The sequence below is a fragment of the Rhinopithecus bieti genome, unplaced genomic scaffold (genome assembly GCF_001698545.2).
Source record: "Rhinopithecus bieti isolate Rb0 unplaced genomic scaffold, ASM169854v2 scaffold_35166, whole genome shotgun sequence".
NCBI classification, from domain to species: domain Eukaryota; kingdom Metazoa; phylum Chordata; class Mammalia; order Primates; family Cercopithecidae; genus Rhinopithecus; species Rhinopithecus bieti.
Window position 1 is genome coordinate 1,469,265 of NW_016815254.1, and position 19,199 is coordinate 1,488,463.

General features: G+C 39.4%; 1 protein-coding gene across 3 annotated transcripts in view; it reads right to left on the reverse strand.

The window, feature by feature from the left end:
• Nucleotides 1–3,118: 3,118 nt before the first annotated feature.
• Nucleotides 3,119–19,199, reverse strand: part of INTS7 (integrator complex subunit 7) — a 99,674-nt gene continuing 83,593 nt past the window's right edge. For all 3 annotated transcript variants that reach the window (XM_017853042.1, XM_017853041.1, XM_017853043.1), the window contains 4 exons: nt 15,437–15,569; nt 9,019–9,117; nt 7,215–7,400; nt 3,119–4,546 (listed from right to left, as the gene is read on the reverse strand). In XM_017853042.1, coding sequence (XP_017708531.1) covers nt 4,259–4,546; nt 7,215–7,400; nt 9,019–9,117; nt 15,437–15,569 — 706 coding nt within the window. In that variant the 3' untranslated portion in view covers nt 3,119–4,258. The remainder of the gene's footprint in view (nt 4,547–7,214; nt 7,401–9,018; nt 9,118–15,436; nt 15,570–19,199) is intronic.

Here is a 19,199-nt window from a genome sequence, read left to right on the forward strand (position 1 = left end):
GCATTTTCCAACTCCATAGGCAGTAGCCACACAAAGCCATTTAATTGAAGCAGGCCGGGCATGGTGGCTCATGCCTGTAATTCCAGCACTTTGGGAGGCCAAGGGGGGTGGATCACTGAGGTCAAGAGTCCAAGACCAGCCTGACCAACATGATGAAACCTCGTTTTTACTAAAAATACAAAATTAGCCAGGCGTGGTGGTGCATGCCTGTAATCCCAGCTACCTGGGAGTCTGAGGCAGGAGAATCACTTGAACCCGGGAGACAGAGGTTGCAGTGAGCTGAGATCGCACCATTGCACTCCAGGCTGGGCAACAAGAGTGAAACGCCATCTCAAAATAAATAAATAAATAAAATACTATAATTAAATTTAACTGAATTAAAAGTAAATTAATTCAGTTCCTCAATCACACTAGCCATATTTTAAGTACTCAATAGCTACATGTGGCTAGTGGCTATAGTGGTTAGTGCAAATTTAGAACGCCTCCATCATTACAGAAAGTTCTGATGGTCAGTGGTGCCTATACTCCACATACTAAGTGCCAGGTGATCCTTAATCTCAGTATTCTTTTGGCAGGTATTGGCACAGAAAGATCAAGTGACTTACCTAAGGATTAATGCTGAGTCTTATAAATAGAATTTAAACTGACATCTCTAGGACTCTAGTCTGAGGATCTTGTTATAATTGATTTGTTCTTCTCTGAACTGTATCTTAACATGAGAAATGGCATATTCCCCAGTTGCAAATTGCCTGCTATCTTGGTTGGTTTGTGCTAGAAAGGTTATGTCTGAAGATCTTAATTTAAGCTGGAATACATTAATTTCTGAACAGTCAACATTCTACTGCTATCTTCATTGAAGGCAATCAGCAGAATGTATTTACATATATTTCTTTGTATGTTTGCCTTTACATAATTAAATGATTTACAGCATAGTAGACAGAAATTCTATTTTGTTTAGGTCATTATTTTATTACTCAATGTACCCAAATCACATATGAGGAAAGACAGCTTAAATGTGTTTAATAGTAGAGACAAGGTAATAAAATGCTCAGTGAGAACTGATCTAACACTGTGGAAAAAAAAATACTGAGGATAATGACAGTAGTAGTAATAAAAGCAAATGCTTATATATCTGTTTACTATATGCCAAGCATGTTCTAAGTGTTTTCATATATTAATCCTACACTAACTCACTTAATTCTCATACCTACCCCATGAAACACTAATGTTTCTCTATTAGGAATAAGGAAATTGAGGCATAGAGAGACTAAGTAGCTTGTCCAAGGTCACAAAGTTAAGATTGAAACCTTGGCAGTATGGCTCCAAAGGCTGGTGCTCTCAGTCACGACTACACAGCAGTCCCCCTTGTCAGTAGGAGATACATTCCAAGACCCCCAGTGGATGTCTATGACTAAGGATAGTACTGAACCCTACACACACTACATTTTTTTCCCATACATATACAACTATGCCAAAGTTTAATTTATAAAATAGGCACAGTAAGATATTAAAAGCGATTATAAAATAGAATTATAACAATATTCTGTAATAAAAATTATGTGAATGTGGACTCTCGGTATCTTCACCTCTGGGAACCGAAACTGTGGAAAGCAAAACAGCAGATAAGGAGACACTAATGCACTGCAAAGTGACGAAGCACTGAGAAAAACTAGTCCCGTCTTCCTAGCTTTAACCAGCAAGTGCCCTTGATACTTCTAAATTTAGGGAACATGCCCACTTCCCAATTAGTATACATATCTTTCTTTTCTGCATCTCATTTTTCTTTTCATTCGTTAGTGTAGTGTTGAAGTTATAAACAGTTTCCCCCCACCACAAACAACTGTTTAACAGTTGATGCCAAAAATTCAGTAGATATTTTACCAAACTAAATCAGAGCTCCAATCCTGGATCTAATGGACATACTAAAATAAGTCTTTCCTGTTTTAGAGTTATGTTCAGTTCAGTTATACTCTGAACTTCTTGGACTTGCTTTTAATAATTCCTGGCCAGGCACGGTGGCTCACGCCTATAATCCCAGCACTTTAGGAGGCTGAGATGGGCAATCACCAGAGTTTGGGACCATCCTGGCCAATACGGTGAAACACATCTCTACTAAAAAATATAAAAATTAACCGGGCATGGTGGCACATGCCTGTAATCCCAGCTACTCGGGAGACTGAGGCAGAAGAATCGCTGGAACCCGGGAGGCGGAGGTTGCAGTGAGCTGAGATTGCACCACTGCACTCCAGCCTGGGCAACAGAGCGAGACTCTGTCTCAAAAAAAAAATTCTCTTCTGAGTTTGCCAGGAGCCCATAATACACCAAGTTAAAAAGTTCATAAACACAGCTATCAAAAATCTATCTTTTAAGAATGTAACATTTGGGAAGTTCTCAAAGGGAATTGATGGCTTACAAGATTTGCTTCTTTTTTTGGAGAAATCTACCTTGAATGGCACCAGAAGCTTGAAATCCACATTGTAAACTTTAATCCTGAAAATAGCCGCTTAATTACAAAAAAAAAGATCTTCCCCAGTTTAAGAAATATTTTTGTTTGTTTTAGTCTTTCAGTCACTTGATAATACAACTCTAGGCCACAATCCAGAAAACCAGTCTAATTCAGTCAATTTATAGACAAAAAAACCCCTAAGATGTAGAGAGTTAAAGTGACTTGCTTGGTCACACAGCTAATTCATCAGAACAAAGAGTGAAACCCAGGCTTTCTGATTCAGCTGTTTCCACACCTGCTAAAAGAACAAGGGGTTCTGCACACGTCTTCTGCACTGCTCTGGCAATTTTTCCTAAGCACGTGTTCCCAGATGCTGAGATGACTGTGCAGGTTGTGTGAACCGCATACGACTGGGCTGCATCTAAAGAGATGTCATTCACAGTGGACACCGTAGATCTGTACACATTTTATGAGCATGTTCTGGCTGTTAGCAGCACAATGGGTTGTGCTCATGAAAGCAAGCAATCTTGGAGAGACCCAAGTTGTGATTCACTTCTCAGTCCCTGAGGCCACATGACAAGAAAAAACAAAAAACAAAAAAACTTTTTATTTTTTAACTCAGACTCCATTCTCCTTTGAATTAATGTTGACATATAAGAGAAAAAGGCAAAACACAAGCAAAGAAACTGAGATATTTATTTAAAAAGGAAATTCCAGGGAAAGTACCCTGCATTACCTTAGGAGCTGCATCCGGCCAAATTACTTATAGCATCAATATCTGCAACTGTATGATCCCTGATGTTTAGAAATCGTGACCCTGAAGCCCTAAATGATCCCCAATCAAAAAGCAGTTAAGTTATATTTAGCATACTGTGTTAAGAAAGTCTATTTTATCATGGTTTTCAACCAGTATTAAAATAGGAAAAAAAAAGGGGTTTTCTGGCTAACCAGAAAACTCTGTTCCCTGAGCATCTCAACAAACTGAGCCTGTGTTATAAAGAGACTGTTCTCTCTAAACAATCAAGTCTAGCATAACTCATCAAGTAGAAACCAAACCAATCACCAACCAAAGGAAAAAAGATCCACCCCTTCTAACTTAAAACATTAAAGATATTAAATGAGTGATTTTTTTCACTTTTGGAAATAATGTGAAATGTCTGTATTATACACAGTTGCAGACACATTAGAAAAAACAAATCTTTAATTTTCTATGAAATTGCTAGCTGCTCTTTGTTTCAATAAATATGAAAATAATAAATTAGGATTGCTTTAGCCCAGGAAGAGATAGATAGATATGTGGTTGAAACAATACAGCAGGATGTTTCAGTACTGCTAGACAGTGGGCTTTCATAATCCAGAAGGCTGGATGTTATAGGGAGCACTTTCAAGTCCATCTACAGAAGGACTCAGGTTCTGCTACCATGGATAAACCTTGTAGTAACTGGTCAGAACTTCCCAATGAACAGCTCAGAATCCTAGGTCTAAGCCAGGCAGCAAACGATGTATTTTGGAAGAGTAGCGGTCAAATTTATCAATTCAATGATCTCAACATGTGACTATTCTTGAAAGAAGAAGAAAAAGCTCGGCAACAGAAAAAACAGTAATGACAAAACAAAACAGTCTTCTGGCCAGGAGCCCAATTATTTTCAGACAAAATTTTAAGAAAACAAAATTTTCCAGAATATTACATTACAAAAATCAATGAATAAATGAACTACACTGTAACTTTCATACATATTCCATATGAAAAAGCAAACTGTTTCTGGCAATTTGATTGATCTCTTGAAAGTCTGCAGTGCATTCATCCCATGGTTAAAACCGTGTGTAGGCATTGCGCTGCTGCTGCTGCTGTAATGGCTGCTGGGCTTGCTGCTGTTGTAAGCGAATTTGCTGGGAATAAGGGTCTTCCAGGGATTTTACAAATATGGTAGTTCTGGGACCAGTCTTCCATACTATACCATTGGCATCTTTCACAGAAGATTCCACTGTAATGTTGTGTGTTCCAAGGATAGCAAAGTTCAACAGAAATTGAGTACTGAAGTAATCATTATGAGGTTCAACCCTTTGCTCCATCTCATTGGTCATGTTGTCAATGGGTATCTGGAATGAAACAATTGTTAAACAACAACAATGGCTGACATTTATTCAGTACTTACTATGAGTTAGGCCCTGGTCTAAGAGCTTATTTAGACTATGCAGACAACCAAAAAGTAGGTACTGCTATCATCCTTGCTTCACACATGAGGAGTCTGAGGCAGACAGGTGAAGTAATTTCTCCAAAGTCACATGATTAGTGAATGGAGTAGGAATCTGAACACAGGCAGGCTACCTCCAGGGCCTACACTCTGAACTATTAAGCGATGCTCCTCGCTATCCTTGAGTAGAATGAGCTCCCAGGGCTGTTTACAGCCCCTTCACATGCTGGGCTTTCTTCCTTGCTTATTCAACCCCATCTCTAAATCCCTATCTTCCTTGAGACTGTGAAGAGATATTCTGAAGAAATAGGATGAAATCACCTGCTCCAGAGAGTTTAAAATCTAAGAGACTGAAAAGGAACAAAACACTAAGCAAATTTAAGTTAGGTTCCCCCACAACCAGTTGGTCTGATTTTTATTACTTAATGTAGTGATTCCTTACTCCTTTAATAAATTAACTGAACAATTTGTACATTGCTCATTTAATAATCAGTGTCTTGTTCAGACTGGAAGTACAGTATGTTATAAAACACAGATTTACAGGCTCATTCATTTAGCCAGACATTCATGCTTTTGTTCTTCAAAGACCAGAATAAAACCTGCTGACGTACTCTTACCTGTACCCAAGATGAAACATGTTAAGAGATAGATTTCTCCTGAGAATGCAAATAAAGGTGATCTTAATGTGTATTTGACCAAATTGCTCTAGGTTTATGTGTGTGTTTCTGTGGTGTAATTAATTATATAAATGTGCCCTGCAGCTTTGTGTCTCAAGGAGCAGTTATCATGTCACTTTTCTAGAGACATTTACCTGTAACATTAATGAACTGACCTCACCAACCAATTCAAGGTCTTAGAATTATTTATAGTACAGGTACTTTTTCACCTTTAGCCTTTGTACAGTTTTTATTTCCCTAAAGAATATGCCTACCAAAGAACTTCCTTAGAAGGACCAGAAATAGGCCTAGGGAACCTGATTACCCTGAACGGATGGCTGCATTTTAAGCTGCAAACTCACTGTGAATAACATGGCAAAGTAATCATGTTATTGCACGGCTTATTATATCAGCTTCCTGACTTTAATCAATGCCTCTTGAGAGGTAAGTCAATAAGCAGAAGACCATAGCTTCTAGGTTTAAATGTCGTTTTCTTAATAGAAGAAATTATATGCAAGGAACAAAGAGAATTATGGTTACTACTGTTTCAAAGTGAAGAGAGAGCTGCAGACAAGGATAAATTGTGCAAATTCTCATTACAACCTTCTGTGACAGGAGATACCCAATTTTAACAGCTATACTCTAAATATAGTAAATAATTTTTTCATCATTCACGAATTATTGAGTGGCTACATAAGGTACCATGCAGTATGGCACAGAAGTCAAAACAGAGGAAAAGAGGAGAATGAAGGCTGAGCCATGTCAGAGTGCCAAAGTGAGAGGAACTTGCCATAGTTAAGAAAGTAGTAATGGCTTAAGAAAGTAATAATAGTTTAGAACTAGACCTTCCATTGGCTTTTTAACCTAAAACCACCAAAGATAACAAAATGCTCTCTTTTTATACCTTCACTGATAACCCGCCTTCCATGCTATGCCACAATAAACCTAAACACAGCCAATCTGGGCATCTGAATAACTTTGCTGCTACAACTGTGGACTTGGTCCCTTGCTCCATTTACTGTGGCTAAACCACCAAGGAATTGGAAATAAATGTCTAAAGCAAGGAACATTCTTTATTTGGAACACTGGCATTTCATGGGTACAGATTCAGTATCTTAGCTCTGGCTAACAATGTAAGCCTGATTCAGGTTATTACTTACCTATATCCTGAGCTCTCAAGGCAGCAAATCCCTAGGGTTACACTCTTAAAAAAAGATTTTACTTTATCTGATCATTTTATAGAAATGCTATATACTTTTTTTAAATGATAAAATTTACTTAAAATGGAGAAAACTAAATAGATGTGTATTTTTTTGTGGGGAGGGATTGGGTGGGTTAGGGAGACACTTGTTTTTCAACTTCTGACATTTGAAGGGACCTCTTGATGTGCGAGGGGCCTTTCATTAGATTAATTTCCTGGCCTAGCGGGGAGGAGGGAGGAGGTGAGTCTTGCTGATGGGTGAGTTTCTGGGCAGGAACCAGACATGGGAAGGTAAGCCCTTGCTCTTTCTCTTCTGCTTTGGGCACCCGATTTCTCTGTGCCCTGCCATAAATTTTATAGGGGCAGGCTCCCATATGTACTGACTGAGGCTGGGTGAAAAAATCCAATTCAGGGGTCTAAGGTTAGAAAGTCCTTGCTGTCAGGCATCGGAGTTAGGTTTTCCCACAGCTCTAACAGTAATAAAACTCATATTTTGATCTTTGCCTGGATGCTTCGTCCCTATTAACTGGTTCAGGGAGAGAAAAAAGAAGTGTTTATCAACCCCTTCCAGCCCCAATGTGGGCTTTCAATTTATGTCCATCTGATCCCTTTGGAGGTATAACTGCAATCTGTTTAACCATGAAAAACACTGGAAAACTTCCATCAATGAGCTTATATAAAATCTGTATCACAATTCTGCCTCTTTCCTAAATTACCTTGTAGTCTTGTCCGGATTTACTCTGCAGTGTGGAAGAAACATTCAGACAGACAGACTGAATTTTGCGAAAGAGTCCTGGTTTAGATCCGTGCTGAACCACTCCCTCTACCTTTAGCGCCAGCTGCTGGTTATTCTGGACAGCAATGGGCTCTGCAGGGTTCCGGGGCGATGGTGACAGAGCAAGCTGGAATGCCAACACTCAAATAAATGCCAACAACCAAGAGCAAGCTTCCTTCTGACAAACATGTCTGTGCTAATCACTGGTTACAGGTTAACAGATTCGATTGTGCACTCCCCTACCCCCACATGACCTGACTGTGCTGGGAAAAGACAGATGTACCTTTAAAGTGCCTCCTTCTAAATATCACTGTGGTTTTCATCTCAAACCTCAGTTCTACTTGAGGATGATACAGAACTAGAGAAAAGCAAAGGCACTGTTCTCCCAATTTTTGTGGTGAGGCATTTCTTCGACAATGAACCACTTCTAGTAGGGAAATGCATTATATCAATTTTCATTACCTAAGTGCTGCTGTCTCTTTGGTCTTAGGTAAATTTAAGTAAACTAAATTCAAATGTAAATGAACTTAAAGTTCCAGGATTATCTACACAGCGAAGTCACTGTGCTATAAAAAAGTCAATATCCACAAATGAACCAAATGACAATTTTACCTCTCATTAGTTTTCTTCAAAATGCATTAAAATCCCAAATATGCATCAATTAAAGAAAGCTCAAGTCTTGCTAAATGAAAAGATGGAAGAAATTTGAGTCTTTCTGATAATGCTGTTGAACTACTAAACTAATCAACCCTGGAGACATCCTACTTTAGGACTTCTTATCTAGATCGTCAGTCTTTCTCATTATTCCAGTCATTTTGAAATGGAATGCTTTGTTATTTGCAATCAAAAGCATCTGCATGGATGTAAAAGTTTACTGAAGACATTAACTAACAGGGATAATCCAGGAAATCTCTTAGAAGTGACAATTTTCTCCCTTTTCCAACAATTTCATTTTTTGAATCAAAAATAGCTTTTGAATTGTGAGTGGCTTAAATATTTCAAAATACTGATTCTACTCACTGGTTAGCCCCTCAAAATATGTTACTGAAAGGCAGAAGTACTTTGGAAGTAGAACTGGTGACACTTTACTGGACCTGATTCATTCTAAGTTGGGTCTGAATAGACTCAGCTCAAGATCCTTGCAGGCTACTGTGTTATATCACTAATTTATTCCTGGAGGTAAGAGGCAAACAACAGAGCTCCAGTTACCCAAATGCCTGTCTCATAGCATTTGGCACTGACAATTAAAAAGGGAGAGAGTTTAACTCTCAAATCCATTCCTTTCATCCAACCCCTTGATAAAGGAGAGAAATGGCTTACAACTAGGTTTTATCAAAACCAAAGGTAGGCCAGGCTCATGCCTGTAATCCGAGCACTTTGGGAGGCAGAGGTGGGTGGATCACTTGAGGTCAGGAGTTCCTGACCAGCCTGGCCAACATGGTGCAACCCCATCTTTACCAAAAATACAAAAATTAGCTGGGTGTGGTGGCGGATGCCTGTAATCCCAGCTCCTCGGGAGGCTGAGGCAGGAGAATTGCTTGAACCTAGAGGTTGCGGTGAGCCAAGATCATACCACTATACTCCAGCCCAGGCGACAGGGCGAGACTCTGTCTCAAAAAACAAAACAAACCAAAAAAACCAATAAACCAAAGGTAACACACTGAAGTGTAGCTATGTACTACATAATCTTCAGAAGACACCTGGTTTTAAAACCTATATTAACCTTAGTATTCTTCCTGTATTACCTTGATGCTGGTAGACTGTAGTTTCTGGAAAAAATATCTCTGGAAAGAAAGGGGAACTTTCAGCAAAGCAATGATGGCATTGCAGAGGCATGCTGTATGCTAGGGGAAAAAAAGAAACTCAATCAAATAAAAATAAATTTTCAAATTTCATCAACAAGTGGTACATTCAGTATAGAACTACAAATGCCCATATAATTACAAATGTACATACCAATCAAGAACTAGGCATCACATCCAGGAACTGTGCATACATACTAAATCATTCATGTCATGAATCACAATTACAGATTTTTACTTTATTATGAAGTATATTCAATAAAATATAAGTGACAGAAATGAGAAAATCCACAGTCCTCAAGGCCAAGCAATAGGAAAATTCCACATTTCTACAGCACTCAGAAATATCAGTGTATTATTAAACAAATATATTAGATACTAAAATACAGAGTAACTATCACATGGCAAAGTATGATAAACAGTATGGTAAAGAAGCCCGAGCATTTTGCAGGACTTTGGCTTTGAGCTGGCTCATTCTTTCATTAGGTGGCTTCTTTGTCTCTATGGCCACTGGTCCTCAGAGTAAGCAATGGTGGAAACTTAGTCGAATTCAGATGAAAGAGGACTATATAGTCGGGGAATCCTGAAACTCTAATAAAATACCTTATTTCTCAAAACTGCTTAACTGAGTTTTGAAAATCCCAGCATGACTGCAGAGGTACAGAAACACTGCAGAGAATATTTTGAGCCTTAATGAAAGTGGTCATAAAATCAGAATTTAAGAGTTCAACGATATTTTAAAGATTACCCAGTCTAATCTTCAATTTTGCTGATGACACAGGTCACACAGATAGGTAACAGAACAAGCTGGGGCTAGAATCTAGGTTGCCTGACTCTTCAGTGATTTTCTTCTATATCACCAATGATTTGCCAACTTAATAGAAGAAAACTGAAAGTATCATAAGAACACCTTTAACTTTAGGTGAACCAGAACCATTCCTGCTTGGTCCACTATCCCTTCCTCAGTCTACTCCGGTCTCAGTGGCCTCCTAAGGCACAACAGTGAGGCAGCACTCCTTTCGAGGGGGCACTAGCTGCGGGGGGTCTGTTCCTGCAGACCCGATTCAGCAACAGATGAATAAAGTACACTGACACCCAGATATTCTGCTCTGCCAGTCCAGCTGAGGGTCCCAGCCGCTTACAGGCTCCTGCTGAGTCCTGTTAACAGTTGTGACTGGTCCCTTATCAGCTAGTCAGACTCGCATTTATTCAGTAAGATTAATTAACAAAAGCTTGAGTCAACACCATTAGAGGGAAATTGACATTGTGGACTTCTGAGTAAAAGGTACTTAAGCACCCATGGTACATCAAAGGTTAGTCTTTACATGAGTAAAAAAGCTAGCTAGGTAAACTACTCTGCCTTTCTTTATTACTATTTTAATTTGTTTAACTAAAGGTAAAGGGATCAGGTCGCCTTCAGTCAGATCTATTACCGAAGTTATACAAACTTCCCGGCCTTCCAAGAAGATTTGTGTCTATTTCTATAACTATCTCTAATATTTTTCCCACCAGCCTGATTGAAACCCAACACCACAGGTTGAAAACTGCTGCATGCACCATGTGGTATGCTGTCCGTCCCTCTAAGCTCCTGCTTTCAAGCAGAATGTCACCTAGTTGCGCATGCTGTAAACATTTTTTTTTTTCTTTTTTTAAGTTGGGTGTTAAGGCTAAAAGCCAGAAAAATCCATTCCTTATTGGATTCAGGCAGTTGAACATTTTGTGCCCAATAGACTCATAGTACAAATGCCAGGTCTATTACCTGAGATAATTACAGCACAGATTTAAAGACATTGGTTCTATTTTTTCAGATTCAACTGTTAAAATAGCATTAATCAACTCCCCACAAGTAATTTGGAAAGTATTTGCAGGGACATCCACCTTTGGTGGACCTCTGATGCCACGCTAGTGTTTAAGGAGAGAAACATCTTTGAAGGGTGGACTCAGAGGACCACAAGGGACTTCAGGCTGTTTTCAGGCAGAAAGTCACCATTTTGCCTTTTAAAAGAATGGTGCAGATTTTGCAATACCCCCTTGGAAAAGCGTGGAGTGCCTCTGAGGTCAACAGTCCCTTGGGTATTGACCTCCATAGGTATATTAGCAGACCACTATTAAGATGTCTGGAGATGTAAATTACATATCATAATCAGAAAGACGTTAATTTTTTTTTTTTTTTTTTTTTTTTTTTTTTGAGACTCTGTTACCCAGGCTGGAGTGCAGTGGTGCGATCTCGGCTCACTGCAAGCTCTGCCTCCTGGGTTCATGCCATTCTCCTGCATCAGCCTCCCGAGTAGCTGGGATTACAGGCACGTGCCACCACCCCCGGCTAACTTTTGTATTTTTAGTAGAGACAGGGTTTCACCATGTTGGTCAGGCTGATCTCAAACTCCTGACCTCGTGATCCGCCCGCATTGGCCTCCCAAAGTGCTGGGATTGCGGGCAGGAGGCACCGCGCCTGGCCAACGCTCTCTTAATTGTCAATCCAAAGGATACTTCTCAGTGTATTTTCTGATATTTCTGTGGCACCTGATAATGCTTTTCCTTCCATGAAATTCCATCTAATAGTCCATACCCTTATTTCTGATTCCTCCTTTCACCATCTTCTGTCTGAAGAGTCTCTTCTTTTGTGTGTTCCTTAAATGCTGATACTCTCTTTGTCATCTTCTCTTCTCAATCCATGTTTTTCATAGGCAATTCTCCCCACTCCCATGACTTTAAGACTTTCTATGTGCAGATGACCTTATATGCATCCCAGCCCATCTTTCTTCCAACTCCAACGTATTTACTATCCAACTGCCTAAAGACAGCAACATGTTTGAAAATAAAATCTTCATCTTCTATCACCTCTCTATATTCTATCAGTAAAGGATCAATCAGTTGTGTAAGTGATCACTGAAGCTGGAAACCTGGAAGGCATGCCTCCATCATCTCATGTCTACTTTAAAAAAAAAAAAAGGGCCGGGTGCGGTGGCTCACGCCTGTAATCCCAGCACTTTGGAGGCCAAGGCGGGCAGATCATGAGGTCAGGAGATCGAGACTATCCTGGCGAACACAGTGAAACCCTGTCTCTACTAAAAACACACAAAAAATTAGCTGGGCGTGGTGGCGGGCACCTGTAGTCCCAGCTACTGGGGAGGCTAAGGCAGGAGAATGGTGTGAACCCGGGAGGCGGCGGAGCTTGTAGTGAGCGGAGATCGTGCCACTGCACTCCAGCCTGGGCGACAGAGCGAGACTCCGTTTCAAAAAAACAAAACAAAACAAAACAAAAAAAAACAACACTCAACCTTGAAAATATTTTCACCAAGTATCTCTCATATATATCTTTTTTTCTCATTCCTACTGCCATTTTAGTAATTTGTTCCTTACTTTGGATTACTGAAAAAGCCTTGTACTCATTCTTTCCTCTAATTTCACACCCTATCAGCCATTTCCTGTTTTGCTTCTAGATGATAATATACAATCTATATTAAGCACTTCTCTCTCCCACCCATTTACAATTTCTAAGAAGCCCCCCAGTGCTTAAGGACAAAGTCCAAACTCCTTAATATTGTGTTCAAAGCCTTCTGTCACCTGGCCGCTGGCTACCTCTCTGATTTCATCTCTCTAATCCCTAGCCTGTACGTTACATTGCAGTAATAACAAACTGTTCCTAGAAGACACCATGCTATTTCATGCCTCTGCTTTTGAACATGTTTTCTGCCTGAGATTCCCAATCCTTTCTTATCTGTCTGGAAAACTCATATACAAATACATCTTCCCTCTCAACTGCACCACCAATCCATTTTCCCTATCTTTTGACGTGAACTACTCTTTTTTGTACTACATCTCTACGTTGTGCAGAATTCTATTAATGCACATACACTGTATTGTGTTTATTTGTTTATAAAATCTTTCTTTCAGCGGGGTGCGGTGGCTCACACCTGTAATCCCAGCACTTTGGGAGGCTGAGGCAGGTGGATCACAAGGTCAGGAGATCGAGACCACCCTGGCTAACACGGTGAAACCCTGTCTCTACTAAAAATACAAAAAATTAGCTGGGCATGGTTGAACTGAATCTGGAGGCTCAGACAGTAACAAATCTATAAAATACAATTTAGAAATACAGAAAAAGATAATTTATTTATTTATTTATTTGAGATGAAGTTTCACTCTTGTCACCCAGGTTGGAGTGCAATGGCGTGATCTCGACTCACTGCAACCTCCACCTCCCGGGTTCAAGCAATTCTCTTGCCTCAGCCTCCCAAGTAGCTGGGATTACCGGCGCTTGCCATCATGCCCTGCTAATTTTTGTAGTTTTAGTACAGATGGGGTTTCACCATGTTGGACAGGCTGGTCTTGAACTCCTGACCTCAGGTGATCCGCCCACCTTGGCCTCCCAAAGTGCTGGGATTACAGGCATGAGCCACCATGCCCGACTGGGAAATGTTTTATTAACCACTCCTTATATGACAGTACTGTGCTAGGCAATAAGCATTATTTCATTTAAACCTCACAGTAATCCTATGACGCAGGCATGTTTTCTACTTCATATAAAAGGATGTTAAGTAATGTGACTAAAGTCACAGAACTGCTGAGTGGCAATGCCAGAATTTGAACTTAGTTCTGAAGGAGCCTAAGGCCCTTTTTTCTGTACTGTCTTCTGCTGGGCAGAAAATTCCCATTCCATTATATTCAATTCCATCAAAATCAAGTTTCTGTTTATCATCTATTTCATTTTTTAGGATGGAGCCTAGAGGAATATGAAAATAACCACTGTCTCACACAGATGTGTGTATTTCTTTCAAAGATTGTCTTTACACTCTCTCAGCAAACAATGTCACTGTCAAACAGCTGTCAATTCGATTCAGTAAATACTATTGACAATTTTACATGGAAAGCAGTATGTCAAGGGAATTGCCCATCTTTAGCTCTAACCTAACTCTTTAATGACACATCCTATTTATTCTAAAATACTTGATAAAGCAAGAAAGTACAGAATGAGAAGAGAAGCAGAAGAGAAACTCTCCAAGGGGTAAAATTCAAAGGCTGGGAATTATGGACTGAATGTTTGTGTTCCCCCAAATTCATCTGTGGAAGCTGTAACCCCAAGGTCATGGCATTTGGAGGTGGGCCCCATGATGGGATGAGTGTTCCTGTGTTCTTTTTCTTTTTTTTGAGACAGAGTCCTCGCTCTGTTGTCCGGGCTGGAGTGCAGTGGCACGATCTCGGTTCACTGCAACCTCTGACACCTGATTCAAGTGATTTTCCTGCCTCAGCCTCCTGAGTAGCTGGGATTACAGGTATGCGCCACCATGCCCAGCTAATTTTTGCATTTTTAATAGACACAGGGTTTCACCATGTTAGTTAGGCTGGTCTCAAACTCCTGACCTCGTGATCTGCCCACCTCGCCCTCCAAAGTGCTGGGATTACAGGCGTGAGCCACTGCACCCGGCTGGGATGAGTGTTCTCCCAGAAGAGGAAGAGTGACCCGAGCTCTCAATCTCTCCCCACCATGTGAAGACACAGTGAGAAGGTGGCTGCCACCAGGGCCAGGAAGAAAGCCCTCACCAGGAACCAAATCTGCTGGCACCTTGATCCTGGACTTCCCTGCCTCCAGAACTGTGAGAAATAAATGTCTGTTGTTTAAGGCACCAAGCCTATGGCATCTGTTATAAAACCTGAGCAGAGTCACTGGGGAATGGTCAGACAGGGAGGAGAAAATTTGGGTGAGAATGTGTCAGCCTGTCCTGTGACTGGTAAATCAGGGGAGAAGATTTAATAAAGGGTGAGCACTCTGAGAACTTCTTAGGAAGTGCCAAAGGCAGCAGAAATTCAGCAGGCTAAAGGCTGAAGAGTGTACTGAAAGACATTACTGTCACCACCTGGTAGGAAATGATTCATTGCCAGTCAGACAACAAGCCCAGTTCTTCCTGTTTCAATTGGCCAGTGGTTCTCCCAACCATGGCAGCATGACAGAATCACCTGAGTGCATGTAAAACTACTAATGCCTGGGCCCCAATTCCAGAAATTCAGAGTTAACTGGTCAGGAGTGAGGCCTGTATATTCATGTATTCTTTAAAAAGCCCTCAAGTGATTCTAATGTGTAGCCTGGGTTGAGAATTATTGTACTTCAGTTAAATTGTTAAAAAAAGAAAAAAGTTTTATTTGCATTCTGTAGCAGCTAGAGATGTGGTAAGTGCTTTCATGGATTATCTCATTTACTCCCCACTACTATGCTGTGACGTCGGTATTAACCCTGTTTTATAGATAAGGGAACAGACACAGAAAGGTTAATTTGTTGAACTCACAGATTTAGTAAGCGCCATAGATGTATGAAAAACCCACATTCGTACAATAAAAGCTCAATAAAACAAATGCCACTTGCCATATAAGAAACAGGCGTATATTTCCGATTGAGTGATTCTACCTCCTCCAAGACATGATTATATACAGACATCATTCTTCTTTCATATTCACTATCAGCATGGGCTGTTCCAGCAGATCCGTATTCCTGGAAACTGAAGTAAAGGTCAATATTCATTAATTCATCAAAATAGCATGGCTATTTAATACCTACATGTATCAGGTACTTTCAAATATTTTCATTTAATTTTTAAAATAATGAAGTTATTTCCATTTATAGGTGAGAAAATTGAGGCTAGGAGAGGGTAAGTAGTTTGCCTACAGTCATACAGCTAGTAAATGGCAAACCAGAATTCAAACCCAGGTCTGACTTCAAGTTATGTAATTCTTAATCTCTTTGGTTGCCAGGAAATATGACAGTGTTACTGCCATAAGTAAAAAGGACATAAAGACATCTGAAAAGGGGACTATCAATAAAGCCAGCAGATAAGTGCCAAACTATCAATAAAGATAAATAATAACAGGTTAGATATATAAATAACAGGTCAGAACATGGAGGAATGTCACAGAAGAAAATAATCTTGAACATATCAGTAGGTGAGTAAGACAGGTAAACTCTGGAGAGATGGAAAGTACAGGACATTCATGGCTAGAGATATGGCATGAATCTAAAGCATGGAGATGAAACGCACAGGCATGTTCAGAAGACAGTTTGTATACACAGCATGCTGGGATAAGTTTAATCTAGATTTCTTCCTTTTTCTTCTACTGCTTCGAACCCCTGCAAATTTCTGAAAATATTTCTAAGTGAAAAAAGGCATTTCTAACTAAACTTTTAAAAATACAATGTAAGTAATTTAAATATGCTGGGCATAACACTACTCTTATTATTCCCTACTATCATTTTAATGCCTACTATGTAGAAGGTATTTCAGCCAGCTGTTTTATATATATTAGTTCATTGAATCTTCACAACTACTCTGGGAAACAGGCATCATTATCTACCTATAGTTTATGCATACATGGCTCACTGGGATGATATACATCCACAGAGCTAGGAGTGACTGGTAAGGGATTCATGTTCACATTTGCTGGGCTCCAAAGTTCTGTTTCCTGCTCTGTACTATATCTTAAGTTCTATTAAGACAAGAACCGAAGCTCATTTGTATGATGGACTTTAAGGACAACTAAACTACATAAAAGACTTCCATTTTTTTGCTAACAAAACAATTCCATTTCTGGCGGTAGGCAACCACAGATTTGCTTTTAATCTCTGTAAATGAGATTTGTTTCCTAATAGTTCATATAAATAGGGCCATACAATACATACTCTTTTGTATATGGTGTGGGGTAAGGAAGATTATTTTTTCCCTTTTATATATTTAGTTGTTCTAGCACAATCTGTTGAAAAGACTATTCTTTTCCCATACAATTATCTTGGCATCTTTGACAAAAATCAAGTCTATTTCTGGACTCTCTGTCCTACCCTTAAGCCATCATCACATTGTCTTAATTACTGTAGTTTTATATTAAGTCTTGAAACCAGTAGTTAAGTCTTCCCACTTTAGTTTTTCTCATTTATTTTGCAATACGGTGAAGTACTTAAATTGATTTTCTAATGTTAACCCAACCTTGCATTCCTGGGATGAACCTTATTTAGTCTTAATGTATTATATTTATATGTTGTATTTATATTGTTGGACTGAACTTTTGTTAAAAATTTTTGTCTATGCTAATGAAGAGTATTTAAATTTGTCCTATTCATCTAAGCAAATTTCTTTGCACAAAGTTATTCTTCCCTTATTATGCTTTTAATATCTGTAAGATTTGTATTGATGCCATCATTTTATTTCTACTATTAGTGATTTATTATTTTTTCTTGCTCAGACTAGTTTTATCAATTTTATTAATCTTTTCAAAGAACCAGCTTCTGGCTTCACTGATTTTCTCTATTGGCTTCTTTCACAGCATGTTTTTGAGGGCACTCATGGTTTCCGTATGACCTGCTGAATGATCCAACAGGTCATTCATCTTCATTACTAAGTAGCATTTCATTTGTGGATATACTACAATGTATTTACCCATTAGCCTACTGAGAGACACTTGGATTTTTCCAGATTTGTTATTATGAATAAAAATGCTATGAACATTTGTGTGTATGTCTGTGTGGAAACAGGTTTTCCTTTCTCTTGGGTAAAATAGTAGGAGTAGAATTGGTGGTCATATGATAAATGTATATTTAACTTTATATGACATTGTCAAACAGTTTTCCAAGTGGCTATATCATTTTGTATTCCCAACAACATATTAGCATGAATTCAAGCTCCTCCACATCTTCACCAACAAAGGGTATTGAAGGTCTTTTTAATCTTAGCTGTTCTAGTGGGAGCAGTATCTCATTGTGATTTTAATTTCCCTAATGACTACTGATGTCAAGCACCTTTTCATGTGCCTATTGGGTATTAACATATTTTCTTTTTTGAAGTGTCCAAAACTCTTATCAGTTTTTTTTTTTTGAGACAGAGTCTCGCTCTACCGCCCAGGCTGGAGTGCAGTGGCACAATCTCGGCTCACTGCAAGCTCCACCTCCCGGGTTCACGCCATTCTCCTGCCTCAGCCTCCTGAGTAGCTGGGACTACAGGCGCCCGCCACCACGCCCGGCTAATTTTTTGTATTTTAGTAGAGACGGAGTTTCACCATGTTAGCCAGGATGGTCTCAATCCCCTGACCTCGTGATCCGCCCGCCTCGGCCTCCTAAAGTGCTGGGATTACAGGCGTGAGCCACCGCGCCGATCCTCTTATCAGTTTTAAAAAATTGGATTGTCAGCCGGGCATGGTGGCTCATGCTTATAATCCCAGCACTTTGGGAGGCCGAGGCGGGTGGATCACCTGAGGTCGGGAGTTTGAGACCAGCCTGGCCAATATGGTGAAACCCCGACTCTACTAAAAACACAAAAATTAGCTGGGCATGGTGACGCATGTCTGTAATCCCAGCTACTCGGGAGGCTGAGGCAGGAGAATCGCTTGAACTCGGGAGGTGGAGGTTGCAGTGAGCCGAGATCGCGCCACTGCACTCCAGTCTGGATTACAGAGAGTCCGTCTCAAAAAAAAAGAAAAGAAAAGAAAAGAAAAAAATCAGATTGTCGAGTTGTGTGGTGTTCTTAATAAAACAATGTCTGAATAAAAGTCTTTTGATAGAATATGTTTTGAAAATATTTTCTTGCTATCCATAACCTTTTTCATTTTTTAAATGACATATTAACAAAAGCAGATTTAAAAGTTTAAATCCAATTCAGCAAATTTTTCTCTTATGGTAACTGCTGTTTGTATCCTAAGAAATCATGACCAACTTCAAGGTCATGAAGAGGTTTTCCAATGTAGTCTTATAGAAAGTCTGGAGTTTTATATTTTGGTCTATGATTCATTTGGAATTAATTTTTGTGTACACTGTGAGGTAAGATTAAATTTTTTCCACTATATAGATACCTAGTTATTTGTTTCTAATTCACTGATAACAGTCTTTCTTATTTGCATCTTTCTAACTACTTTGGGCTTAATTTGCTTTCTTTTCCTCAGTTCATAAAGTAGAAACTGTGATCATTGATCTTAAACTTTCTTTTATACATATAAGCATTTAAATCTATAAATTTCTCCATAAGTCCTTCTTATCCCACAGGTTAGCTGCATCCCACAAGTTTCGTGGTATGTTCTCATTTTCATTCCGCTTAACATGTTTTCTAATTTCCTTTGTAATTTCTTGACCTACTGGATTTAGAAATGTTGTT